The sequence below is a fragment of the Drechmeria coniospora genome, chromosome 01 (assembly GCF_001625195.1).
Source record: "Drechmeria coniospora strain ARSEF 6962 chromosome 01, whole genome shotgun sequence".
Lineage (NCBI taxonomy): Eukaryota > Fungi > Ascomycota > Sordariomycetes > Hypocreales > Ophiocordycipitaceae > Drechmeria > Drechmeria coniospora.
Window position 1 is genome coordinate 2,311,200 of NC_054389.1, and position 26,525 is coordinate 2,337,724.

The window sequence follows — 26,525 nt, forward strand, 5'->3', positions numbered from 1 at the left end:
CAACAGCTTGGCGAGACGGCTTGGCTCGTTCAGGCGACTGGCTGGCCGAGAGAGGCTGGAAGGCAAGGAATGGCACGGAGCCGTGACTTGGGCAACGTAACCTATTCCTGCAGCGCCGGGCTCGTCGTGCGCGGGAACGGGGGGAGATGGCGGGGGGAAGGCGCCCAGCCGGGCACGACGGCGCCAAGTCATGCATCATATGCAGGCCACGGTGCGTGTTTCAGCATCCGGCTAGCTTCCATGGTTGCTGGTGGTGAGATGTGATGTTTTGTTTTGCGCAACGGCCGACCACTGCTGCCGCTAGCACCTGGCAGCACGCGGCTTCGATCTGATCGTACGGGGGCCGAGTAGCGGTACCTGGGGTCCCCGGGTTCGGCGGGGGCGGACCATGTACCGCTACCTCGTCCCAGGTCGAGCGTGCCCCTCGTCGCCGCTGGACTCCAAGGTCTCAGCCCGACGACGCCATGGTGCAAGGGGGCGGTCCTGCGAGAGCAGTTTGGGCCATCGTCGAACGGCTCGCCCGCCATGGACCGATTGATTTTTGCACAATGAGGCCGAAGCGGCGGACGAATGACAGGGCCCATGATTGGCCGAATAGCACCTCGCCAATGGGGGGGGGGGGGGATCTTTTGTCCGAGTACGAGGTTGAAAATCGACGAGGACGATATTTCGCGCATGACGACTCGGGCCACTATTTAACATGAGACGAGCTCGTACGAGAGATCGTTCAGTTCGACCGTGTACCTACATGTAGGTAGGTGTGCTTACCATGCGCGCGCGAGCACATTCGCCGGGATGCGGAGGTGATGTGACGTGACGGCGATGGAATGACGTCGAAAATTGGTGCCACGGTGATTCATTGTATGGGCGAAGTGAGCGATGAGGTTTGGTTGGATGCTTTGGGCGACGTGGTTGTGGCCACGATGTTGGGATCGGAACGAGCAGGTACTATACAAGTGCTCCGTACTGTACTAGTACATGCAATCACTAGATAATACGGAGTACTCGGTACACAATTGTACTTACTCGACGAGTGCCCGAACATGTATTGCTCGTATTGGTACGGAGTTGTAATACTCCGCACAACTACTTGCACTCGTCACCCATGTACATGTACACGTATTCGTATGAGAGAGTGTACAGTATGGTGCTTGTACTGTACAGAGGTTCCGTAGTTGTTATACCTTCCTTGACGAGTTTGAGGAAGGAGGAACCGCCATGGTAACGAGGTGGCATTGCGCAGAAGCAAAGCCGGAGTGGGTAGGAGTGATACATGTACATGTACTCCGTATTCCGTGCGGCGCTGTGAAGTAATACTGTACGGTACAAGTAGGAGTAGGTGTACAGAGCGCTATAGGTGTGCTCCAGCCTCCGTATTTGTGGCAAAATGGCAAGTAATTACAGTAATTAAAACTCGTACTCCGTCCGTGCTTGATCGCAAGTACCCCCAAGTACGGAAGTAATACTTGAGATGATGTACAACCATGTCGGCGTACACCAGCACCTACTGTACTTTACTTAGTGCCTACAGTATATTGCATGTATGGGGTAGATTGCTTCCGGTAAAATACTACTTGCTTGGAGCACAGCACTGTACATGTACAGCACAGCACATCCGGGTACCCTATCATGCTATAAGCACTCCGGTAATTGCTAGCTGCTGCACGCGGACCGGCAACTCTGCGGCTCGTGACGGAGTTATCCGTGCCGGTGGACCAGTTCTGTGCTGGAGCCTAGAATACAAGGAATTCCCTACTGCATCTACTCCGTACAGTACTTGTGAGTGGTTGTACGCACTTGGAGTTGGGAACGACGAGTACTGTTCGGAGTATTTGCTCCGTGCGGAGTACATGGAGCCACGATCCGGTTGCTGCTGATTGTACTTGTATCACTCAAGACAAGTGAGTACTTGCAAGTCTTCCTCCGAGGTACCAGTCGCGCTTGGGCACCAGGTGTTCTTACTGTAGTTGTACTCGCACTCGCACCCACTGTATGAGTGGTTCATACTTTCTGCAAAGGCACTCGAAATCGTTCTTGCTGGTGTATTAATATTCTGTAATAAGTAAATTGCCATGGAGCGTGTGGGAACGAGAACGTACGAGTAAGCAAGTATCGAGTACAGAGGACAGTGCAAGTACTTAGTCCGTGCTTGAATCGTTCTAGTGCAGCATTTCTTGCACCTGTACGGCGTATCCGAACAGTGTACACTTACCATGTACAGCGCTTGGAGAGGGTACCAGGCGTCATGAGGTGTCGTCATGTGGGGCCCGTCAACCTTTCCTGTGCCTGACTAGTGGCAATTTCGGTCCTTCCAGCAGGGCACCAATCAGGAAGCTCCTGTCCCTGATGGTTTCCCCAAACGGGATGGGAATCCCCTGCGAGTCTCTTGGCCTCGAAGGACCTTTCATGAGCTCTGCGACTCAGGCCCCCTGACGGCATCTGGTACGAGCCAGCACGGATTGCAGGCGCACTCGAGTTACTGTACATAAGTAAGTATACTGTAAGTAAGTATATTTCCGTTCACCTCCATGCAATAATGACCGCAGCAAGTACGGAGTACTTACATGCACCAACACCACTTTGTGTGCTTGAACATGTACCTACAGTACGGAGTATGTCTGCATGCAGCAACACCCCATGGGTGAACGCCCAAGCATTAGTACTGTACTTGCACTTGGTAATGAACAAGTACAACTACTGTACACACCTACAACTACTTGTTGTATTCCGTAAGTACATGCACAAGTAATTAATTAATACAGCGTATCGGTGCACCTCCCTGTACAAAGTACTCCCCACTCACATGTACAACTAGTCGTACACTTACCAGCAAGTACAGTACAGTACGGGGTACACGTATTTGCACTCCGTAGAGCCCACACGTACAAGTACTTGTACCCCTACCTTGGTACCTACCATACTCATGCACATCTGTTTATAGTAATAGTATAATACATGTTTTCCGTACTCCGTACATGAAAGCATGTCCATGGTTGTGCATGCAAGAGTACTGTAATACTCCGTACTATACATGCCAATATCACGGGTGAAAGGGCGCTGCACACATCCCGTCCATAAGTACAATACGTACGTACAGTAGTTGTAGGGTCGGGTGAATGGTTTGCCGTTATCCCTCCCTCGTGCACTGACACACTTCTGGGAAGGCCAGAGCGCAAAACATGCACGCCGGTCCGCCGTACTGCGCAGCACAGTATTACAGTACAAGCATCCATACCCGTGCTTGCACGTTTCTGGTAGGTAATAGGAATTAATACCGAGTAGGCAGTCGTTGGTATGGACGGGAAAAGCCACCCGCGCTGCCATCGTGGGGGGGGCGCCCGCCCTACGGCGAATGGATGCCTGCCAGATGGCGCTGGACCGGCGGCCTAGCGCAACACCTGACGAACGAACGAATCTTCAAGTGGCAGCGTGGGTGTCTTGGCGGGCCCGTATCGACAATGTGGTCAGTCACAAGTTGACGTTGCTCAATTCTGAGGAATCGAGTGTGGCGCAAACAAACAAATATGATTACTCGTCGAATACCTGCTGACGCTACGGAGTTCCACTGCGTACAGTAAGTAATTACTTACTTACTTACGCCAGCGCAGCACCACGATTGCGTGTATCAGTAATACTCCGTACTTGTACGTAGTAGCTCATGTACTTGCTTTAGTACCTACCTGTGGCGGGCAGGAATAAGTAATACTGTACTTACAGGTAATACTGTTAGCAGGTGTACTCCGTACAGTACAAGTACTTAGATTCTACGAGGTACTCCATAGTTGTACATGTACTTACTACCTACCAAGTACTACGCATGGAGTGGGATGCATCAAAGTACATGTACAAGTGCTGCGCAGCGAGCAAGGCAAGGGGAATAATTAATAGAACAAATAGAACGAGTTTGAATCCATGCGCCTTTCTTTGTGGGCCGGCCTGCTAAACAGCACGCACACGAGTACAACTACTTGGGTGCACGCACTTGCCTAGTAGTATTAGCGCTGGCCGCGCTGCACCCTGCCCTGCACCGCACAATGTCGAATGTGCAAATAATAATAGCACTTGCTGTGCAAGCAGAGCAAGGGCGGACGGAGAATGCGTGCAAGGCATACTTGTAGTTGTACGGATACTGTGCTTGGGTGAACTCGTACTCGTACCCGTGGGTGGACCTTCATGGCATGAACGACGTACTGTGACTCTGTTCCGCAGTCCAACGTACAGTAAGTAGGTGTATACCTACTTTTACTCCCACAACCAAGTACAGTAGATGCACTTACTTCTTCAGGTAGGGACACTTACCTGTAGTTGCAAGTAATACATACTGTATCCTCTGTACTCCGTACTCCGTACCGTACGTGCGTTCAGTTCCTTGCCAGAAAAATCCACGCACCTTGCTTGCCCCTCTGGGAACAAGGTGAGGAGAATGAGGCAGTTGCAGCAGCTAGCTGCATCGCACCCCCTGCCGAAATAGTCGTTCTCCCATCCACTTCCCCCCTTGCTCCGGACCATCCATTGCCATCACACCCCCACGCATGCGACCAAGGAAGGGATTGGGAAGTCATCCAGCAGAGACGCTTGATTGCTTCCTTGCCTCCCGCCTCCGCCTCCAAATCCCCCTCGCCTCCTGCCCACCCTCGCGCCCTCGAGCAAACGAGGGGCAGCAGTCTGGCTGAGCTGGAAGGTCCGTCCATTCGCCGCTGGTCTGCGCTGCGCTTGGCGGGCCCGTCGTGAGTGCAAGCAAGCAATCAATCAATAGTCGCGCAAGGAACACTCCGTACACTGAAGTACAGTACTGTACATGCCGGCAAGTACTCCGTACATTGCACCCCGTACTCCGTACTGACATGAGGTTCGGGAGAGTGGCAGTACCTGCATGTACTTGTCCTTAATACACCTACATATAGTATGCAGTACCTGCGCGAGTACCTAATGAATACTCGAAGGATTCCCAACGCAATACTCGGACAACCACCCACCCACATCCAGCCTTGGGACGTGGTCAAGGTCGACGAATCCGAGTCGTCGAAAACCTCACCCGCACTCCACCGGTATCTCTCTAATACTACTTGCCCATTTCCATATACGTCTTATTCCTGCTTGCATTCGAGCCCGACGAACCGTACTTGCTAGTAGTGTACACCTACATGGGCCGGTATCCATCTCCCTTCCCCATCGTCCGTTCCAACTTTCCTTTCCAATCCTTTCCCTTGGCCTTTTTCCCTTGGCCCTTGTTTCCCTTGGCCCTTCTTTCCCTTGGCCTTTCTTTCCCTTGGGCCCTTCGTTCCCTTCTCTTCTCTTCCCTCCGCTGCTGCCCCCTCTCAGCCGTCCGTTCGCCGTCCGCTTCTGGAACCCTCCTCCAGCTTGAAACGGTGGGAACGTGCGCAGGTGCCGATTGAGGACGACGACCACGACGACTGCACAGCACACGTACAAGTACGCACGTACGAGGAGCAGCGTCGCCCGCTCCGTCATCTCCTTCACCATTGCTCAAACCCGCTCCGCCGACACCCATTCGTCGACGAGGTCCCTGAGCTGTGCCAACGAAACAACTCGAGGCCGACCGACCGACTGACTGGTCGAGCACGTACCGGCGCACACGTCCCCATCACCTCTCTTTTGACCTTGCAAGATCGATCCTGCGGGCCTCCACCAAAGCAAGCATCGCATTCGATCAGCCGAGCTGAGCTGGCCTTGACCTGCACCCGCATACGCTTGCACACACACTCTCTCCCCTGCCTGTGACACGCACACACATTCACACACACTCACTCTCTCTCGCTCACGCACGCACGCACGCGCGCACACGCCAGCAGCTCTCCGTCTTTCCTTTTCCCCCATCCATTCGGACCATTTTTGCCTCGGCCACAGTCGCTCGCTGTCAAGAGGTCCGGAGTCGATCGAGCTGTTTTGAATACTGCACGACGCGATCGCTTTTTGGGTCGATTGCCCAGGCCGGTACGGAGTACCAACATTCTTTTCTCCCTCCATCTCCAATATACCTACACCCCCACCACCCCCTTCACATTCCAGCCGGCCCGCCAATCTCCCCGAGCCGTCAACAACAATATATCCTTCAACTAGAGCCCTCGCTCCTCCGGCGTCCGAGCACTGCTGTCGGCACTCGACACCCAACGGCACCTTGAATCCGAATCTCGATTCCGTCGGTGTGAGCGTCGGCCCTTCACCACAACATGACGCACCATCATCGGAAGCTCCATCACAGACGCAGCCTTGTCGACCATGTGGCCGCATGGTTCGACTCGGCCGAGGGCGTCATCGAGCGGAGAGACGAGGACGGCAGCGACGCCGGTAATGCTCATCCGATCCTGGCCTGGCCTGAATCGCCATGGCTGCCACCTTGGAGTCGTTCCAACGCTGACGTGGTGCTCGTAGAACCCGCCACCATCATCCGAACCGTCTACAAAACGATGGCGCCAAGCTTCAAAGGCGCCGTGGGAGTGCAGCCCTTGACGAAAACCTCGAAGCCCCAGTGGGTCGCCGTCTCGGTTTCGACGTCTACGCCTGAACCGAAGAAGACGCCTTCCGAGAGCACCCCGCTCGAACTATCGGAGGAACAACTACCCACGGCCATCGTCGAGCCCAAGTCGAGCATCTCGCTGCCCTCTGTCCTCGCCCAGGCGACCGGGGAGGCTTCCGTCGAGCGGCCGGATGCCATTGGCTTCGGTGCTGCCTCGGCTGCCGACAAGGTACCGTCGTCGAGCTTGACGTCGGACCGACCCTCGGCTGGCAAGGATGCCGACGACGGCCCTTCAACCGGTGCCAAGATCGGCATCACGTTTGGTATCCTCGGAGCCTTTCTCCTCGTCGGCCTGCTCGTCTTCTTCCTCTTCAACCGAGGCCGCAAGGCGGCCCGCATGGTGCTCGACGACGCCGATGAAAAGTTCCAGTCCGAAGCCTCGCTCGAACGCGACGAGAGTCGATCGAACCCGAAGGCACCTCGCATCAGCCTTCGACCCGTCACCCAGTTCCTGCCCAACTGGACCGGCCTCGAGAAGCGCAGCAGCAAGGGGAACACGCTGGCCCTCGCCGCCGCCGCCGCCATCGGGACCCGACCGAATGCGGGAGACGCCTGGGATCGACCCAACACGAGCAACAGCGCCCACTCGGCCAACCCCTTTGGCAACCAGGCTGAACGTCCCCGGACGCCCATAGCCGACATGCACAGTCTCTACGGCCAAAACTCGCACGCCGCCGTCAACGGCGATCACGCCGCTCCCTCGAACACCCACCACGCGGGATCCCAGGATCCGCTGACGGCCAACGGCCCGGCGATTGGCGTCGCCGTCGCCGGAAGTGCCCTCGGCGTTGGTCCAGGGGCCGCCGCCGCCGCCACGCGTAGAACATCGATGCGCCACGGCGGTGCCAGCAACGGCGACGTGGGCGCTCCCGGTCGGCCGCCGACGGCTGGGTCCCTGAACCCTGCCGGAACGGAGCTCGGAGCATCGTCGAACGGCGCGGCATCTGCCGCCGCCGCTTCCGGCGCTCCTCGGAGCTGTGGCGTCCACCGTGTGCAGCTCGATTTCAACCCATCGCTCGATGATGAGATGAGCCTCAAGGCCGGCGACCTCGTTCGCTTGATCCACGAGTACGACGACGGCTGGGTGCGTTGAAAACCGAGACCTGCTCTCTTCCTTGCCCTCGATTGCTAACACGTGGCCAGGCTCTTGCCATCCGCCTGGATCGCTCGCAGCAGGGCGTCGTGCCTCGAACCTGCCTGTCCACCCGCCCTGTGAAGCAGCGCGCCCCTCCGGGGGGTCGAGTCGGACCGCCGGTGAACACGAATGGCGGCAGACCCGGCAGCGCCCACCGATCGATGACGCCGCAAGCCAGACCCGGTCTCCCCGAGTCTCCTTCGCGACCCCGGAAGGGTTCCGGGCCTCCACCCGTTTCCTTCGTCGCACACGACAGCCGATCGTACACCTCGACTGGTCCTCGGGCGTCACCCGTGGACGGTCCGACGAGCTCGACGGCGATTCCACCACAGCGACCTCCATCGGCTCCCTTGACAGATCTGTTGGGGGAGAGGCTGGTGCCTGGTCAGGCGATATGAAGAAACATGTTTTTGATGGACGTTGCCTTTTGGCTACGACCGACGTCACGGAGCAGTCAGGTTTGGCACGGTATTATACCTGGATCGGCGTTTTTGAAACATTGCTGGATATGGCGCTTTGCGTCCCTATCCCGCACCATCCTCCCCTTCTCTAAGCATTTCCATTCGTGGATCTCTATTTCTTTTGTTCCTTCTCTCCATTTTTTCATGTCATGGAGCCTCGTGGAGCCTCGAAAGGCAATTTTGGGACGAATTCTCTGTTGATATATCCTCCACATATTGCGGCAGGCTGGCGTGTTAGCCCCGGCGTGGATTCCCTTTAGCCAACGGACGCATGGCCTGGAGTAGGCAGTCGGTCAGTGAGACAGCTTGCCCTGAGCTCCGACTTGAACCACCCCTGGCCCAGTCAGTCATATTTAAACTCCATTCCTACCAGCGGAAATATCGCAGAGAGGTGGGAAGGGTGCAGCAGAGTGCTATGCGGTGTTGGGAAGTGATCTGGATGACTGGAAAGGGCGAGAAGAGGGAGAGAACACTGGGAGGACATGTTAGGGAATCACGCAGTTAGACGGGAATGAAGATAATATGCCCAATCGGAGGGAATCTCTCGAGATTTGTGCAACTAGGCGTATCATGCCTGATGGCCGGCCTCATTCCGGTTGACTCGATCTCTGGCGAGAGACAGCTGTTCGAGAACCAATCAATGTCTTGGGCAAGCAGGCAGCTATTCTGCAACGACAAGGCGCGCCATTCAACTTGCAGAATACGACCCTTCTCTCGATGCAATACGATTCAACAAATCATCATCATGTTATTTCATCCATGAGAGAAGGAGGAGTGTGGGTTGTGGGCAATCCGTTGCAGGCGAACGGCCCACCAAATGCGCCTCTTGAGGATAGATCGAGTAATGCCATGATCAATACATAACGACAGCCTTATGTACAAATGGCAGGCCTTGTGTTGCCATTCATCTCCATTTTCCCTCCTGACCACGTTGTCCAAATCCCCTCGGCAAACAGCATCTCGCCTGAGCTCTTCTTCTCATCACCCTTATTTTGCAGCGGCCGGTCATCTCGAGGCACATGCATTCACCATTTCATTTCTTTCAACCACGCCTTCCTTCCCACCATCCGTGTTATATAAGCAAAGCGGCAAACACTGGTGAACGGATCGCACGTGACGTTTGTAGCAGTGCTATCTCGTCCATCGTCCTCCCTTGGCCGAGGCTGTATCAGTCGTCAACCGTCTCAACCTTGCCGGCATATCGAATGCGCCGGCACCCATCGACGATGTGCTTCTGAACTCCTGCGCCATCCCATCTCTGGCTTATCATGCCAAGGTTGGAAATACGAGGCTCCAGGCGCGCTGTCGGACACTCTCCGTCAGTGGCGAGATGCGGGCCTCAGCTTGATCCTTGCCTCGACGTCCCTGACGGCGAGCTTTCTGGAAGAGCTCACCATTTCTGAGACCTTACCGTTACTACCCACCTCCCTCTTCTTCCGCACGCTTGGCATTGGTTAACTGACGCCTTCGGTTGGGTGGTGGCAGGTTGACCCCTTCCGCCAGGCCTGCTAGTTCAGGCGGTATGGGGCATGTATCACGCACACCATCATCGTGCAAGCCGTGCGCTCAAGTATTTGCATTGGCTAGATAGAGATGAAGAGCAAGAAATGACGGCACGTCCGCCTATCGCTCCTATAGCTGCTATCGCTACCTACATACTGCTTGGACGCGCGCATTTATGGAGGCAGAAAGCACTTGTTCTGTCTGTACATGGTAGCGACAGAATTGGTTCGGGAGCGGGCTGCCCTCGTAGCTCGCCTCGCCTCGGTGGCTTCCTCCTTGCGTATATTCCCGTCAAGATCCAAATCCAGCAAAAGTGGTGTATCGATAGTGCTTGTTCATGTCCCACGTCGTACGATTACTCGTCAGCTCTCTGACAGGTGTCGTCATCCGCCGCAGGAAGAACACTCCCCTCCACCGCTATTTATGAAGCCTGTGAGTGGAGGACCGTGAGGTTCAGAGAACCCATGTCGCCGAACAGTTTAGGCACTTCGGCGTACAACTCTTCATAACCGGTAGTCTCGTGGCCGGTCCAAAATATGCAGTTGACGAAGGCGGCAGCGAGCATCCGGGCGTCGTCGTCGGCCTTGGTGTTCCGATAGATGTAGGTGACGAGGGCGAAGTAGTCAAGGAGACCGATCGAGTGTATGGTGGTGGAGACGAGGATGTCGCGTCGCCGATGCGTCTCAGGACAAGCCTTTGCATCGAGCGAATCTTCTATTTATCGCAGGCGACGTTGACACGGGTGTGAGCGAGCAGCACACATTCTTCAGCTTCTTCAGCGAGGTGGCCCAGTCGTTTTTGAGCTCATAGTGCCGCTCCTGGCCGAGCTGGGACTCGTGCAGAAGACTGAGGAAGTGATCAACGACCCCGTTGAGTTTATTCCACGGCCTCGCACCGCCCAAGTAATGAATGTTGGCATGCGTTTAACCACTTGCTGATACGCACTCATACAGATCGGCAGGCCACTTGAGAGCAGTGGGTCGGACTCTAGGTCTATCGACCGCTCCTCGCTGTGGGTATCAGTGGTTTGGATTTGGGTCGGGCTCAAGGGCGGGCCGAAATTGCTGGGCACAGATACTTGCTGGGGCACCTCCTTTCGGTAACCGTGGCAAATGGAGTAGAAAATGATGGATGGGAATGTGCAGGGGTCAACGTCTTCGAACCGCACAATATTTGAGCCCGTGATCGGCAATATCATGCAGTAGCGGAAAGCGGAAAGGTTTCGGAAGATGTCTCGATGGACATGGAACCTTACCCCCTGTGCGCCAACAATGAACAGGATGATTGGGGATTCGAGCGCCCTGCCTCCGCCACTTAGCCGCCTGGCATTGTTGTTGGGTGCCGAATGCTGCTACTTGGGACCGTTGGAGGGCAGGGAGACTTCGACTTGCTTGGTGAGGAGGATTTGCGAAATGCTCCCAGGGGCGCGGCAAATCGTTGCCTGCGGCATGGTGAGAGGCGATTTGATGCGATGCAAGAAGTGGAACGGACTGTGGTAGCGGTTTGTTCGAACGAACGGTGTCGCTTTGCGCCGTCGAAACTATTCTTTCTGGCCTGCTGGATAATTTGTGTCTGCAAGTAGAATGGACTGCGGATACACGTATGTGAACAGAAAACGGCGGGAGGGGAAAGCCGAAAGATGGAAAAGGCGGATGGGAGGAGACGTAGATGTTGGCATATCGGCGAGAAACCCGCTCGTTGATGCGCCGCCGTCACTGCGTCGCGAGCGAGCTGTCCGGATTCAGCGAACGTAGAAAGGAAAGAAATATCGCTCGCCACTTTCTTCCAAGCGGGAAGAATTGTCAAGCAAAAACGAACCAACCTTACTTCCTCCCCTCACCTGCTGGTGAATTATTCATCCCTATAATCGGAAAGTCGTGATGCTGTCCACGGTGCAGAACAGACGAACCCATCCACCCCCCACCTTCCCCTGCGCCGAAAGATCGCAGCCGTCCGAGAGGGGTTGGCAGGTCAACTGGCTCACAGCCGATGGGCGCGTTCGTATTATCTCCCAAGGCTACCAAAAAGTCGTAGATGGCAATCAAGAGACAAACTTTCCGCCGCAGCCGCCACAAACATCACCAGCAACGTGCATGGTGGAGAGGAGCTTGGCGGCTTCGGGTCCGAGATGTTTCCTCGCCACCGTGGCCAACTCAGAGGACTTGAGGCATCGCAGACCGCAGACAGCGCAGAGACGAGAGAGACCCGGTGCCGTGATGGGTAGACCGGTGGCGGCACAGGTAGCTATCAGAAGTGAAGTCAGCTTCGTTAGTCAACGGCGACGAGGATAGCAGCGAGCTTGCCAGGTCCGGTGCATGGCTACGTACCAAAGGAATGGCCGCTGGCACACGTCGACTCGACCCTCGACACGTTGAGCGGCGCGTCGCAAAAAACACAACGTTGCTGGCCGATCAAGTCCTTAAACGCATCCTGCACGGCGCTCGACCGTCGTGCTGACGAGACCCAGCTTCCGTCTTCGCTCCAGCCCTCACGCCGTCTGAGCAGGACGTCGTCAACGTCCCCCCGACCTCCATAGAGGGCCTCCCAGAGCCTTGCCTCCGTCGTCAACTCCTCCGTCGTTCTCAGGCTCGGCCTTTGGTTTCCGTTCTGCTCCTGCGTGGCCAGCGCTGCCCCCTCATCATCACCACCGTCGTGATAGCCGAAGAGAATGGTCGATCGCGGTCGGCGGTAGGCATGCTGTGTGTTGTGTCTCGTCACCAGCACGGCCGTGCATCCGTCTCCGGGCGACGCAGCGAGGCCCCAGAGGCGGAATCGATGCACATGCACGCGAGATAGGAGTCCTGTTTCATCGTCGGCAACCTCCCCTTCGGAATCGGATTCGTCCGATTCGTCCGAGTAGACGCCTTCCATGGCGCTCGCTCTCGTCACCACCCGCGCGACAGCCCGTCTCACCCTCTCGGCCCACTGAGGGAGGCGTGTAGCGCCTTCGGGCAGATTAGTCTGATACCAGTCCTGGTTCGTAGCTGTGGCTGACAGTCGAACGAGAGTATACTGCGGCGCCGGCGGCTTCTCGCCAGCTTCGGGCCGATGAACGACGAGGCCTTTGGTGGACAGAAATCAGACCTTGCACTCGCCTGAACAATGTACTGCAAACACTCAAAGCACCCACCTGTGATGGGATTGGTCGATGTCTGACTCTGACTCTCATCGCCAGGAGCATACAACGCCGAGCATTCTGCGATGGAGTGGCGAGAAGCAGGCGGGCCTATATCGGCGCACAAGTCGACTTGGAAGGGTCGGGGAACGAAGGGGGTTGCGATGATGCCACGCGCCATCCGCCCGTCGCCGTCATCCGGCCAGATCTTTGCCTGTTTGTCAGTTGTGTTGCGACGCCGAGAAAGAAGGAAAGGAGAGAAAGAGTGGGAGAGAGGTTGTGGGAGAGATATCGTGTGTGTGTAATGAAAAACGAGAAATGTGTGTAGAGTGGCGGGGCGAGAGAGGCCAAGGGAGACGACATCCACCTACCACGTCTTCCCACTCGACAAAGGCGTCCGGGAATAGGGGCATGCAAATGGACGTCGTATCGGTCCGCTCTACCCGAACTCGAAGGTCGCCATTTTGACTTCCTGTACCGTCGATGGTGACCTTGCGGAATCCCACGTGGTTGTTCGCAAGGTAGGCCAACGATGCCGTACAAGAGTCCGGCAGCACATGCCACGGGCTCCATTTCAAAGCAAAGGCCGAGCGGTTGGGGACAAAGTCGGGATCGCCCGAGTCAAGATCCTGCTGAGGAGGTGAGAAAGAGAGCCAAAAAATACAAACAAAGAGGCCCGACTATCGTTGCTTCATCGTTGCTTGCTCCAAGGCGACCAACATCTCCGTATCCGTACCTTGTGAGGACCGGCACCATCAAACCGGGCTACTTCGCAGACATCCCAGAAAGGCTCCGGCGCCAAGTCGTCTCCTTCTCCTACGTCGAGCGTTGGGGAACGAAATCGGACGCGAACGATGACGACTTCTCTGGAGTCGTTGACGTAGGCGAGCAGTGCCCACCCGAGACCGCCAGGCCGGAGCTCTCTGGCCCAGGAAAAGGACATGATGCGGTCATCGACCTCTCGAAGTCCGTCCTGGCTGCCGTCGGTGGAGTCAGGGATGGGGAGTCGGGCGCCCAGACCCCAGAGGATCTTCCAGTTATTGAATGAGCGCGCCGTAGCGCTCGAAGCCATGGTGGAACTGGTATCGATGTGCTCGCCGAGCGTGACGATGCTGCCGTTGGTGACGAGCGCCGTCAAGACGGGTCGTAAATTCTGTCCGAGGCTGTTGGGAGACCACTCCACCCGAACGACCTGGCCGATGGCCGCCCCCGACCCCGTTACGAGCCCGTCGCCGACGCCGGCGAATCGAAAGTCGTCAGCGGAGACGGCTGGTGGGAGGCGGATGCCGGCGACATCGCACAGCTTCGCGTTCATCGACGGCTCGGGCCGCAACGTCGCCGACGCCTGAAGCGACATGGAGAACTGAGGCTGCGACGCCTTCGGGTCCACATCCTCGGTACCACTCGTCGGAAACTTGGGCAGAAAGACATGAATGGCGTCATCCAGCGCGACGGCCAGCTCGGCATCGCATGACCATGCCAGCGCGTGCGGCGCCAAGGGGCGAAACCGGAAGTCGAGCGCTTCCAGCGGGCAGGCCTGGAGTCGACAAAGGTTCAGTGCGTGAGCCAGACGAGACGTCGGAACAGTAGAGGGGAGATGAGGGTGGGAGGACCAGACGGAGGAGGAGTGAACAAGGATTCAAATGATTCGTGACTACCTACCTTGGACCGTTCCATCGCCGCGCCTTGGTCCTGGCCTCGAACCTTGACCATGGCCTCAATGGTCAGAGGGAGGAAGGGCAGAACAGCGGGCCCATCCTCAGCCTCGGTTCTGACCCGGTTTGACGACAGCAGCCGATTGTGCCGAAAATTCCCGCTAAACTCTTCGCCAGAGGCAGCAGAAGAAAATGTAGAGACGGAGTGAGTTGGCTACTACAAGCGAATCTGCACCCAACTCTGGTGGACAGTTGACTTTGTCGACATCGACAGGCTGACTAAGCCACCTTATCCAAGGCAACGTCGAGATTGATGTTGAGTAGCATGGATTACACAACTGCAGTACATGTGGCCTGGCTAGTCATTCATACGTAAAGAGTAGGCATGCATGCAGGCTTACGAACATGCATACATCCATCGATACAGTACGTCGTTGTAATCTTGTACATTGGCAGCAGGCATGGCAAAGAACAGAGAGCGCCTCATTAACAATCCTGACATGTTCCATTTCAAAACCACGCTCGTCGTGGCATACAAACGAGCAGCCCTGTTTGGCCTCGGCCTTTGCCGTGCCTTTGGTGCCATATTTTCGTCATCTTCGTGGTTTGCCTGCGCTTGACGTTCTTGACCCGCTGCTGGGCAAGACAACTCGCAGACTCTACCTTTCCAGTAACGAGCCGAGCCCCCAGAGCAGTCCGCAACCGACCAGCGCGGTGATGCCGACAACCTTCTTTGTCCACCAGTCGTCGGTGGTGAGGGCGGTCGCTCCCTGCATCTTCTTCTGTTCCTTCGTCTCCTTGGTCTTCCTTGCCGTCTCGGGTGCACGGGCGAGGACCGAGGACGCGTTTCTGCCATCCCCGGCCTTCTCCCGCAGGGCCGCAATCGTCTTGCTTAGCGCCAGCATCTGTTCCTCCAGCGCAGCGTCCCCCCCTGCACGATCGACCTCGACGTTTTGGATGTTGCCGAAAAAGTCGGTGATGAGGCGGCTGCGGGCAGCCTCGGCGCCACCCGGAAAGAGATCGTAGCGGACTCCCGCGTGCGAGTGGATCTTTTCGTAGTCGTAGCTGTCAAACAGGTCGCCCACAGTCTTGCCACTGTTCAGATCCTGCACTTGGTTCTCGAGGAACTCGAGATTGTAGTACGTGTATCGGTCAATGACGGCGACGCCAACATCGTTGTCTGCGTGATGCGAGTACGACGACTGGTCGAGCTCCGAGGAGCCAGTCGCGATGATGTTGGGCGAGTACAGCCTGCTGTACATGGTGTTGGCCTGGCAGGTGTCGATCATGAAGAGGATTTCGTGGTATCTGGTGCCCGCCACCTCGTCAGCGGCAAACAAACAAACAAACGCGGGGTCGGGGGGGGGGTTCTCCTTCACTCACCTTTTCTTCTCCCACATCTGCTCGAACGCGTCGGCGAGATCGTAAGCGCCGATCTCTTCGGCATCCTGGAACTTGAGAAACTCGTTGCCGCCGTGGCCCGTCATGTAGACGAGGATGTTGCTTCGGTCATCGGTCAGGAGACGCTTGCTGCGAGGCATCTCGGCGCCGACGCGATCCGTCAGGAGGCGGATGAAATTCTCGACCGTCACTTCGTAGCCGCGGTAGTCAACCTCGATGTTGTCGCCGTACAGGTCGACGGCGCGGTCCGAGTTGCTGTAGACGGTGCCGGGGAAGGCGTTTCGGGGGTTGCACGCCATGTCGTCGGGTAGCATGAGGATGATTTGCGAGTCGGGGATGCCGAGCCGCTTGACGGTGCGGTACATGGACAGAACGTTGGCGAGATGGCGATAGTTGAACCAGAAGCGCGACGTGCATACCAGGACGGCCCAGTTGCTCGTGTGTTCCGCAACAGCCATGGCCGCCAGCATGGCCAAGGCGAGGCTCATCCAGCCGAGGGCTTGCATGTCGACGACGGCCTTCATCGTCGGCCTCTCCCTCAAATCCTCGAGTCTGCGTGTCAAAATCGAATCTCGGCTGATGCCATGGGCGAAGACGAATGGCGACGACGGAGGTCCTCGGCGTGGCCGTGGTGCAGATGAAGCGACGTTGGTAGTGGAGCTGACAAATGCTGAATAACGACGGCGTATTGGAGCAAACCTTCTGCTACACCTACTAACGTGCTGGATGGCGCAGGGATGAATGAGTTCAACACGAGTACGTACCGGATTCCCACCTCTAACCACTAGCAGGCAGGAATCTACCAGGAACCAAGAAGTACTTAGATGAACCCCCTAGTGACGAAGTGCTACGAGCTTGCTTGGGGTTATTAATACTTTTAGCAAGGAACTTGCGGACGCACTTGTAGGCGTACATGTACTTACTTACATGCAAAGTGTACGGAGCACCAGTTGTACTGTAAGTACCCATCCTATCTGCACTCCGTACTCGGTACAATGTACAACTATTGATACTAAATATAGTGGGTACCGACCAGCAGGTACGCAAGCACATGTTAGTAGTAATACATGCAAGTACATACTTCTTGCAAGTGTACGGAGTACGGAGTACTTGTGCACCTACTTGTGCACTATTACACGTTCTACTAAGGTAATATTAGTGAGTAAGGTAAAGGTAGGTTCGTACTAGGTAGCTGGGCACCTCGACCGATCGAATCGCAGGTACTGTAGGCAAGGCATGGGTAGGTAACAGGTAAAGGTACTCCTACTCGTACTTGTTCGGTACCAGGTAAGTGATACGGTTGCGAGTCAACCCGTTCCAACAGATTCAGTGCATATGGAGGGCTCTGCACATTGATCGCATGGCACCCGAGGCGCAATTCCTCTCTCGACCCGACTTCATGCCGGTGAATCCATGACACTCCATGCCCGTCGCCACCTCGACGATAGGTAGTACCTAGCGCATCGTCGTCCTTCCTCGCCCTCTCCTGCTCGGTTCGCGCGGCAAGGGAGGAGGAGCGACTTGAACGCGATGCGACAACTCGTACACGCGAAAGGCGAACGCCCACCAACCTGCCACATGGTAGTCGCGCGTGAGCTCATCATCTTCTCTCTGGCAGTCCGGGGGGGTATCTATCACGCCGCTCATTCCCCGCTCCACGAGCTCGAGAATCGGCCGCGCGGCGCCTAATGGACCAAAGAACACAAGTGAAGGTGCCGGCGTGGATCAGTCCACCACGTCGTCCATCATGAACTCGAGAAAGGACGAGCCTGGGTGGGTTTCTCCGCAGCAAGGGCAGATTCCTTCATCTTCCGAGTCATAGTCCGAATCGGTGATCTCGTAACCACTGAATCGTGAGAACTGGACCCACTCACGCTCGACACCATCCCGAGAGCTCAAGACTCGCTTCCAGATAACGGAGTCTTCGTCCCGAGTCGACGGCGGATGGTCCTCCTCTGCCGGGGCCGGAGGGAGAGCACCCAGCCTCGGGTGATAGCCACCGCTGAAATGAGCCAGGTGACCGTTGGCGTCGTCGTCGGCCATGTCATCGACGTCCGAGGCCGAAGGGTCCCCTATCCAGGCGCGGATGACGCGAGCGCACCACTTCTTGCCGGACAGGGGCTGCAGGTGCTTCGCGTGGGCCACGAAGGCGGCAGGTCCGTCGAGGTAGAGGCCCTCGTCCTTGAGCATGCCGCTCAGCTCGGCCGAGGCTTTCATGCCGGCGTCGTCGAAGGGCATGCCCGTCACCCGGAGCTCGTTGAGGGTACAGCCGAGCTCATGACTGGCGATGTCGTGGAGTTCGGATCCGGAAAAGGGCAGCAGGGTGTCGGAAAAGTTGATGAGGTCGAGTCGAACGGAACCGAGGGCGGGGAGAAGACGGGGCCTGGGATTCAGGTCGCTTCGGAAGCGGTGGGCAGGGTCGTAGGGGGCGCGTAGGGCGACGAGGAAGTCGACGATCTGGGTCCAGGTGTAGCACCGGAAGCCGCCGCGGACGAGCGGCGGTTCCCTCGGTCGCAGCTGGACCTTGAGGACCTGGTCTCTCTTCAGGTCCGCGTGGTAGTAGCGTTCGAGCTTGTGCTTGCGGCGTTGGTCGTCAAAGTATCGGGCAACGACGCGCAGGTTGACGTGGGTGATCCTCTGGCGAAACTCGGCGCCCAGCTCGGCAAAGTTGCGCAGCGCCTGGGGGGTTGTGAAGGTAAAGCTGTTGCATTCCCATAGGTAGCGGGTGCCCTCGACGTGGAGGGCCTTGCAGGTGGCGAGGAAGTGGATGGCGATTTGGTTGCCCCGAAGCCTCTCCTCGTCCGACAGGTTCTCGCCGACGAGGGGGCTCAGCGGGTCGATGATGGGAGCAGGACTCGTCATGGCGAACTTGAGAATCCGCAGGATCACCTCGGTGGGCAGGGCGGGGCGGGCGGAGTCGTGGGCGTGGGCAGCCTTGGCCGACCTGGTTCTCCGCAGCGCCGGATTCACCTGCTGCAAATGCGCCTGGGCTATGGGCGACCACGAGATGCCGTTCTCTCGCAGGATTCGCTTGAGCCTCGTGTTCTCCTCGACCAAGACATGGTTGGTGTGGCGGAGAGGGTGCTCGTACGAGGCCCTCGCTTGGTCCTCCTTATCCCGACATTCCCAGGGGAAGACGGTCTGGACTGGCGTGTCAGCGCGCGAGCGACACGAGTTTCTGGGCCGTGCCTCTGGGGACCAGACCAGACCGCGCGAGGACGTACCGTTCCAGATAGGGCCATCCTCTCGTCGGGATAGCGGAAAAGGGACGGTCCAAGGTCGGGAGGTGAGGCGGCGAAGAGCAAGAACCGCGATTTGCCCTGCTCGGGTCGATTCGGCAAAGGATGGGAGGGCAGGGGTCAGCCCGCGTGCAGCTGAGATGATGCGGCAGGCTGGCGGCGGCGGCGGCGGCGGAACAGGAGAAAATGTCTCAGGCGGGCAGGACTCGGGCTCACGGAGAGGGGGGCCTTGACGTAGATGGGCTGCATAGGTTGGGAGAGAGTCCACGGGATTCAAAAGAGGGACGCGGCGATGAACAGTTTGAAATTGTTCGTGGACGGCCGATGGGAGAAGACTGGGAGGGGGGAGAAGAAGAAACAATTGCTGGCACCATGGGCCGTCTGGGCAGAGTGCACAGGGGAGAGAGAGTGTGTGTATGTAAGTACACGGGACAGGTAGAAGAGGGTAGAGAAGGGGGTAGAGAAGAGGGTAGAGAAGAGGGTAGAGAAGAGGGTAGAGAAGAGGGTAGAGAAGAGGGTAGAGAAGAGGGCAGAGAAGAGGATAGGGAAGAGGGTAGGGAAGAGGGTAGGGAAGAGGGTAGGGAAGAGGGTAGGGAAGAGGGTAGGGAAGAGGGTAGTAGGGAAGAGGGTAGGGAAGAGGGTAGTGAAGAGGGAAGGGAAGAGAGCAGTGAGTCGGCTGACTGGTCGCCGGCAACCAGGCGAAGGGGCCGTTCGCACAACAGCTGGCCTGGGTCCTTTGAACGATTTTGCCCTCTATTCCTCTTGAATTGAACCAACTAAGCAGTCGCACCCTGACGGCCGGCTGCGAGTGGTGAGAGACGCTGGTTGGGAAGACGGCGAATGGGCGGTGGGCGGCGGGCGGCGACGGTGTTTAAAAGAAGAGTGACGGAGGTGAAGGCGGAGGAGGCATGAGTTCCAAGGCCAGCCAGGGGGGGGGGGGGGAGGATGGGATGGGGGTTCATTGATGACCTGTGGCTTTCGGCGGCCGATAACCCACTGGGTCTCGAGGTATCGAGTACTCGTGTTCATACCACCTAGCAAGGGATGCCGTGTGGTACAGGTGCTCGTTGCGGAGTAACGAGTACATGCGACCGACGTTGGGCTACGAAAATCAGCCGTTGGCCACGGGCCACTCCTTTCCAGCCCTTGTTTAGTTCTGCGGGGAAGGGGCAACCGGTCTGGGGAACGAGGATAATACCGTGACAGTGAGTTGGGTGCGTGCGTGCCTTCCCCATTTGCCGCCTCTGCCACATTGGCCACGGGTGCTCGAGATGCCTGCCATTTTCGGACTCGTAGCAAGGCGGCATCACGTCGATATGATATGATTGATTTGATTCGATTTGATTCGATTTCTCTTTTAACTTGATTTGCGCGACTTGAATGGAGCCGACGCATGCCTGCCAGCCGAGGGATTCAAGCACAAGTATGTCACACCGGCATCCAGTGGGAGCGCACTTGCTCGATTCCTCCCATGCCAAGGACGCCCCATTCACAGAGCCGGCGATACATGTCGAGTTTGACCACGTCCTCATCGAATATCGGATGTCTTTCTTTCTGTCTTTCTTTCGAACGATGATGATGGGACGGATCGAGACCGAATGGGCGACCCCTTTTTTGGGTGACGAGGAGTGTCGATCGAGCTGTCCAGTCCAGGCTGGAGGGACGGTCAGCGGAGTGGGTGTGTCGAAAGATGACTCGCAGGTCGCCGTCGGTGTTTTCGCAGGTAACATATTTCACTTCATCCACTCGTCCCCGTGCTCGTCCTCACTCCCGCTCGACGGACCAATAGGCTCTGGATAGGGGCGTTGGGGCTGAAAAGGAGTGCCGTCGTGTCGTGTTGGACCGTCGACGTTGGGCACCCAGCGGCACGGGCTGAGCATTTGGCACCTGGACGAGCGCCGGAGCAGAACGACATGACGTGCCTGTCCTCGTGCTCCCCACCCCAATCCCCGATGCGATGGCCGTGGTGCCAACCAGCGGACGACGCCAGACTGATGCGGCCCTGGAGCCCGTCCACTCCTCCGCGCCTCTTTTCCTGCCCTCGTGCCCTCGTGAGTGTATGAGCACGAATACGAGCACGAGAGGGAGCGCAGAGAACAGGGAGTATGCAGAGTATACATGACAGACAGAGTACGGAGTGTGCAGAGAAGAGATGCAGATGCATACGAGAGCACCTTTTTTGTCGATTTCACCCGCGCCCATACGAGGTAAGTTGTACGGTACGACCGACCATTGCGGCACGCCTTCCGTGGCCGAGTGCAAAATGATGGGAAAATGCCAATCCAGGGAACGGGTGAGCGAGATGAAAATAAGTCTGATCATTCCATTCCGAACCAACATGACACGTGCGTGGTCGAGAACCGAGCGGTAGCGAGCGAGTCGTATCCCTCGGCCGGCGACGAGGGGAGCGGCTTCGTCTCGGCCTGACGACGCAAACCCCGACAATGTCAGCGACCCGCATCCTCCCGCGTCGTTCCCGTGCTGGAGAGAGACCATGTCACCCAATCCCATGGCATTTTTCGGCTCACGGGTAGATGATTGTCCCGTCTGCATGATCCCGGCTCGGAGCTTTTGTGTTCACCGGAGTTGGCAGGGCCGTGTCGGCTGACAGGGACCCTCGCGTTCCGACAAGGCATAATTACCCGCACCAATCAGGCTTGCGCCGACCTCCTTGTCAAGCAGGTTTGCTCACCTCGGGGGGAGGGGGGGTTCGATATCCGTCCATTCATCTACGGAGTACGGAGTAGGCTACGGAGTAGACATCTCTGGCTTGCTGAGGGAACCGTCCATTCTGTTGATGAGGAGGATCAAGGCCCGCACGACGGATCGGTGGACATGACGGGCACGACGGGAGACGACTGCCACGATGAGGCGCTGGATGCATTCGTGCACATCATCTCCTTTACTGCTTGCCATAGTCTTCCTTCCAGAGACGATCCCATTCGTCTCTGTCGACGGCGAACTGGCGCACGTACTCGTGTTCCAGTTCGTGGGCTCGCCGCCCAAGCAGCACCAAGCTGTGAAGCGGAGGACCGAGCTCCTCGTCGGCGCTGCACAGCTGCTCCAAGGTGCCGGCGACAAACTTTTCCGTCTTGCCGCCGACGCGCGCGGCGCCGATGGCCAAGCTGTGCCGGCCGTACACGCCCTCCTTGCGCTCCTCCTCGACATCAATCATCTGCTGGGCGCATTGGCCGACGGTCATGTACCGGGGCGGCTCGTAGATCAGCCTACCCCTCGCCATGTTCTCCAAGCTCTGCTCCTTGACCTTGATGTCGACGAGGACCAAGGTGTGCAGACCGATGGATCGGTTCTCCTTGATTCGGTCGTAGAACGACGACGGCCGCCAAGAGTCGGTGAAGAAGACCATGGACACCGTCTGGCCAAAGTTGTACAGCTGAAGGCCGCAGGCGCCGATTCCCGACAGGATCGACGCGTTGGGCACGGTGCGGACAGGGATCCCGAGTTCCCTCGCTCGGATGACGAGGTCGGTGTGCGTCGTCGCGCTGCGAAAATATGAGCCACGAGCTGCCTCGAAGCAAGGTCGGGTCGGGCTGGCCGCCTACCCAAACGGATCGCCGACGACGCAAAAGGCGACGTCCTCGCTTTGCGCGCCGCGCAGTATCTCGTCGCTGTTGGACTCGACCATTTCACGGTCGGCCACGGTTATCGACCGTCCATAGTAGCCTTCCTGCGAGCCGTTAGCGGTCCTGCTGTCGGTGCCGCCATGCCGAGCCGTCACTTGCCAGGACGGACTGCTCGACGAGCAGGATGCTGGTGTAGGCCTCCAGGTACACCCTCGAGGCGTTTTTGACAATCTCCAACCCCTTGACGGTGATGTCTGTCTCGTCGGAGAGGCCGAGGCCCACGAGGTACAGCATGGTGGTCTTTTGTCTGCTTGATTTGATTGCTGTACCTGATGGACCAAAAAAATGAGAGCATCGATCACATCTGTGCTGTAAGTAAGTATGCCATCACCGGGTTTCCATTGAAAAATGCCCCGCGGTGGGGCATCCGAGTCACTTTGCTGGAAAACCATGTACTGTACGGAGTAAGTACACCTCATGTACTTACTGTACTCCGTAGTACGGAGTAGTAATACTCGTACTTGTAATCAAAATAATTAGTACGGAGTACGGCAGAACACTTCAGGCACCCAGTACTTGTGTCGTGCGGTGCCAGAGCCGTGAGAGACTGCAGCGCAGCGAAGCCATATTACAGGTACATGTAATTACTTGTACTTGGGTGTATCCGTGCGTTCTTACTTACTAGTATACAGTACTCCTACCTAGTACTGTACGAAGAACCTGGTATCCATTGCCTACCTAGTACCTACCCACGGCACCCACGGACTACCTTGTGCTTGTACAAGTACTGAAGCACTTGCTTATCATGTATGTATGTATGTATAAATACAGTACATTTATCTGCATGTACTCTTGAGATAGGTAATGGTAATGAAGTACTTGCGCTCCGTACGCCTCGCTACGTCGTCTAGTGTTGTTGTATGAACAGCCACTAGACAAAAATGATGATTCAACTTCGGTAGCGCTACTACTACAAAGTGAATCGACACTTTTGCCACCCCACTGTACATGTACTTAAGTACTGTATTTTACCGTGCCGCCCAGGTAATACTCTGGTGCCTGTGCTTATCGCTGAGGCAGGACGTCATGGCGCTAACTGGTCTTGGTACTCTCTCCATCTCCCGTCTGCATCAACAAACAACTCGATCCAACATCCTACCTTTCCCTCGGCATCCCGCCTCGTCATGTCAGACTCCAAAAAGGGCGGCGCCTACGGCACGCCCGCGGGCGATACCGACTTCCGCAAGAGCTATAACCTCGACGAATACGCCGCCAAGGCTCGGGAGCGCGAGGCGATGGAGAAGGAGGAGCGCAAGGCTCGGTACGAGGCGAAGCTCGCGGGCAAGAAGTACTACAAGCCCTTGACGGGCGACGAAACGTACACGTCGGCGCGGAGAAACGTCATGGACCTCAGCGCGCAGATTGGAAAGACACAACTCGTGCCCGCCGGCGCCGGCGTCGGAAAGCGTGGCCGCAGCGCCGGTTTCTACTGCGACGCCTGCGACCTCACCTTCAAGGACAATCTCCAGTTCGTCGAGCACATCAACACGCCGCAACACCTGGCCAACACGGGCCAGACGACCGAGGTCAGGCGGGCGACGGCCGAAGAGGTCCACGAACGAATCGCCTTTTACATCCGTCGAAAGGAGGACCTCGACCGCGAGAGGGCGACGGACCTGCAGGAGAGGCTGAAGATACGGGAGGAGGAGCAGAAGGAGGAGACGGAGGAGAAGCGGCGGAAGAGGAGGGCCGAGGCCGAGAAGAGGCGTCTGCAGAGGGAAGAGGAAGCCAAGGTGAAGACCGAGTACGGCGAGGACGTGCGGATCGAAGGGGAGCACGACGATGACGATATGATGGCCCAGATGGGCTTTGCGGGCTTTGGCTCTTCCAAGAAAGGGACGTGACGATGGGCATGGACTGAGCGGGAGTACGAAGGCGACATGGCATCGCCGTGGAGAGTTGGAGAATGATACCCCCTTGTGGCAACGAGAGAAAACGGCCGAGGTGCGGCGCTGATTCCACAGAGCAATCGGGCCTCGGTGAGATGCCGCCATGGTGCAACCCAAGCATCCTCGTACGGTGTGCAGTACCTAATTACAGCACTGTTGTACGGTAGTAGTTGGTACCTAGTACCTACAGGCACTTGGAGGTAGGTCAGTTAGTGATGCCTTGGTGGGTGGCAACCGTACCAAGATGCGACACCAAGGCATTAATTAACAGGTTAGTACGGAGTATCTACCTAATAGATACTAACCTTACTGGCATCACTACTAGGAACCTAGTACAGTACCTGCCTGTGCATGTACAGCAGTGAGATGTGCAGCAACTACTGGAAGGACTGCACAGGTGGTAGCACTGCAATCCCATGCCGCACTGCGCAACGCAGCAATGCAAGGCCGTAATACCGTAATACCAGCTGCTGCCAGTGCAGTCAGTAACCATGGCTCCTCACGCCAACAGCAGAGGCCAAGTCGAGCGCAAGTACGGAGTACTGTAATTACCAGTTACAGAGCCGCTGGGTACCTCCAGCCCCGCCAGCAAGCTGGTGGTTGGGCGGCCAAGACCTTGTAAAACGCCCGTCTTGTCCCTATTAGACGTATGCGGAAAAAGGGACTGAGATGACGACTAAGTAAGTACTTTCTGCTCCGTACTGCCGACCGACATGAATTGATAGGAGTTGACGCTCAGGGGGCCGGAACCTCGTTGCCGACCCCGCAACCACGCCACTGGCCACTTCGACGGTGAGGGAGCTGAGCGACTCGAGGCTGATCCTACTCACGACGCAACTGCATCGGCAGTGACGGACACCTCGGTTGAATGGTCGTGTCACGACAAGTCGACCCTTCCTACTACCCCCGACGGCGAAGAGCGAGACAGCAGGCTGCACGTGCGTATAGAACGAAGCCGCAGCCGACACCCTTTTGGAGATTGAGCACGCCATCTCCCTCTGGACCGCACCGTCGACATGTCTGCTTCTGCGGCCGCGTCGCTGCTGAGCCGGCAGCTCCGGGAGATTCAAGTCAGCCGGGACCTGCCCGGCATCTCCTGCGGTCTCGTCAACGACGGTAACATTTTCGAGTGGGACGTGATGCTCATGATCACCGACGACTGCAAGTACTACGGCGGTGAGACTCCTCCCCCCTTCCGCCCCGATGCTTGCTCCCTCCCTCGTCCATGCGTTCCCATTCCTGCCCGCCGTGATGCGTGGCAGCATGCCGAACCCCCAATAGGCTGACGTCGATGCTCGCGAATCTGCAGGAGGCAACTTTCGCGCCCGCATGATCTTCCCCCCCACGTACCCGCACATGCCCCCCTCGTTTGCGTTTCAACGTCCGGTACCCTTTCACCCGAACATCTACCCGACCGGCCAGCTGTGCATCTCCATCCTGCACCCGCCCGAGGAGGACGAGTACGGCTACGAGGACGCGTCGGAGCGCTGGTCCCCCGTCCAGTCGCCGGAGACGATCCTCCTCAGCATCATCAGCCTCTTCCACAGCCCCAACGAGGAGAGCCCCGCTAACGTCGAGGCGGCCCGCCTCCTGCGCGAGGAGCGCGAGGGCAAGCACAAGGAGTACAGGTCACGCGTCAGGAAGTGTGTGCGGGAGAGCCTGGGCGAGGACTGAGGGAGGGTGAGGGGGGGAGAGAGAGGGCGAGAGAGAGAGAGAGAGAGAGAGAGAGGGCGTGAGAGAGAGAGAGGGGGGGGGGGGGGCGTGTGTGTGTGTGTGTGAGAGAGAGAGAGAGAGAGAGAGAGAGAGACTTGCCGAGGGTTAGGAGGGGCAGACGTGAGATGGAGTGCGCGAGAGATGGGGAGAGAGCGTGACAGAGAGCATAACAGAGCGAGAGCGAGCGATGGCGAGGATTCAAGGTGGAACATGGACATGGACGGTAGCTGTG

General features: G+C 57.3%; 8 protein-coding genes across 8 annotated transcripts; 4 read left to right on the forward strand and 4 right to left on the reverse strand.

The window, feature by feature from the left end:
• Positions 1-6,191: 6,191 nt before the first annotated feature.
• On the forward strand, positions 6,192-8,071 carry DCS_00636 (uncharacterized protein; the record flags this gene model as incomplete). Its single annotated transcript, XM_040797975.1, has 2 exons — positions 6,192-7,622; positions 7,682-8,071. 2 exons carry the CDS (start codon positions 6,192-6,194, stop codon positions 8,069-8,071), a joined length of 1,821 nt encoding a protein of 606 aa, XP_040658858.1.
• Positions 8,072-10,058: 1,987 nt separating this feature from the next.
• Positions 10,059-11,087, reverse strand: DCS_00637 (uncharacterized protein; the record flags this gene model as incomplete). Its single annotated transcript, XM_040797976.1, has 3 exons — positions 10,059-10,351; positions 10,583-10,938; positions 10,993-11,087. The coding sequence occupies 3 exons, from the start codon at positions 11,085-11,087 to the stop codon at positions 10,059-10,061; spliced, it is 744 nt and encodes a 247-aa protein (XP_040658859.1).
• Positions 11,088-11,678: 591 nt separating this feature from the next.
• Positions 11,679-16,314, reverse strand: DCS_00638 (putative GPI-anchor transamidase; the record flags this gene model as incomplete). Its single annotated transcript, XM_040797977.1, has 8 exons — positions 11,679-11,881; positions 11,965-12,699; positions 12,768-12,966; positions 13,124-13,384; positions 13,489-14,289; positions 14,415-14,523; positions 15,071-15,715; positions 15,791-16,314. 8 exons carry the CDS (start codon positions 16,312-16,314, stop codon positions 11,679-11,681), a joined length of 3,477 nt encoding a protein of 1,158 aa, XP_040658860.1.
• Positions 16,315-17,533: 1,219 nt separating this feature from the next.
• On the reverse strand, positions 17,534-19,296 carry DCS_00639 (uncharacterized protein; the record flags this gene model as incomplete). The annotated part of the gene is made up of 3 exons (XM_040797978.1): positions 17,534-18,949; positions 19,033-19,128; positions 19,264-19,296. 3 exons carry the CDS (start codon positions 19,294-19,296, stop codon positions 17,534-17,536), a joined length of 1,545 nt encoding a protein of 514 aa, XP_040658861.1.
• Positions 19,297-19,419: 123 nt separating this feature from the next.
• Positions 19,420-19,818, forward strand: DCS_00640 (uncharacterized protein; the record flags this gene model as incomplete). Its single annotated transcript, XM_040797979.1, has 1 exon — positions 19,420-19,818. One exon carries the CDS (start codon positions 19,420-19,422, stop codon positions 19,816-19,818), a length of 399 nt encoding a protein of 132 aa, XP_040658862.1.
• A 2,131-nt stretch (positions 19,819-21,949) lies between these two features.
• Positions 21,950-22,925, reverse strand: DCS_00641 (putative methyltransferase DPH5; the record flags this gene model as incomplete). Its single annotated transcript, XM_040797980.1, has 3 exons — positions 21,950-22,550; positions 22,611-22,735; positions 22,797-22,925. 3 exons carry the CDS (start codon positions 22,923-22,925, stop codon positions 21,950-21,952), a joined length of 855 nt encoding a protein of 284 aa, XP_040658863.1.
• Positions 22,926-23,815: 890 nt separating this feature from the next.
• Positions 23,816-24,535, forward strand: DCS_00642 (zinc finger domain-containing protein; the record flags this gene model as incomplete). The annotated part of the gene is made up of 1 exon (XM_040797981.1): positions 23,816-24,535. The coding sequence occupies one exon, from the start codon at positions 23,816-23,818 to the stop codon at positions 24,533-24,535; it is 720 nt and encodes a 239-aa protein (XP_040658864.1).
• A 1,061-nt stretch (positions 24,536-25,596) lies between these two features.
• DCS_00643 (ubiquitin-conjugating enzyme E2) lies at positions 25,597-26,254 on the forward strand (the record flags this gene model as incomplete). The annotated part of the gene is made up of 2 exons (XM_040797982.1): positions 25,597-25,809; positions 25,862-26,254. The coding sequence occupies 2 exons, from the start codon at positions 25,597-25,599 to the stop codon at positions 26,252-26,254; spliced, it is 606 nt and encodes a 201-aa protein (XP_040658865.1).
• Between the last annotated feature and the right edge of the window lie 271 nt (positions 26,255-26,525).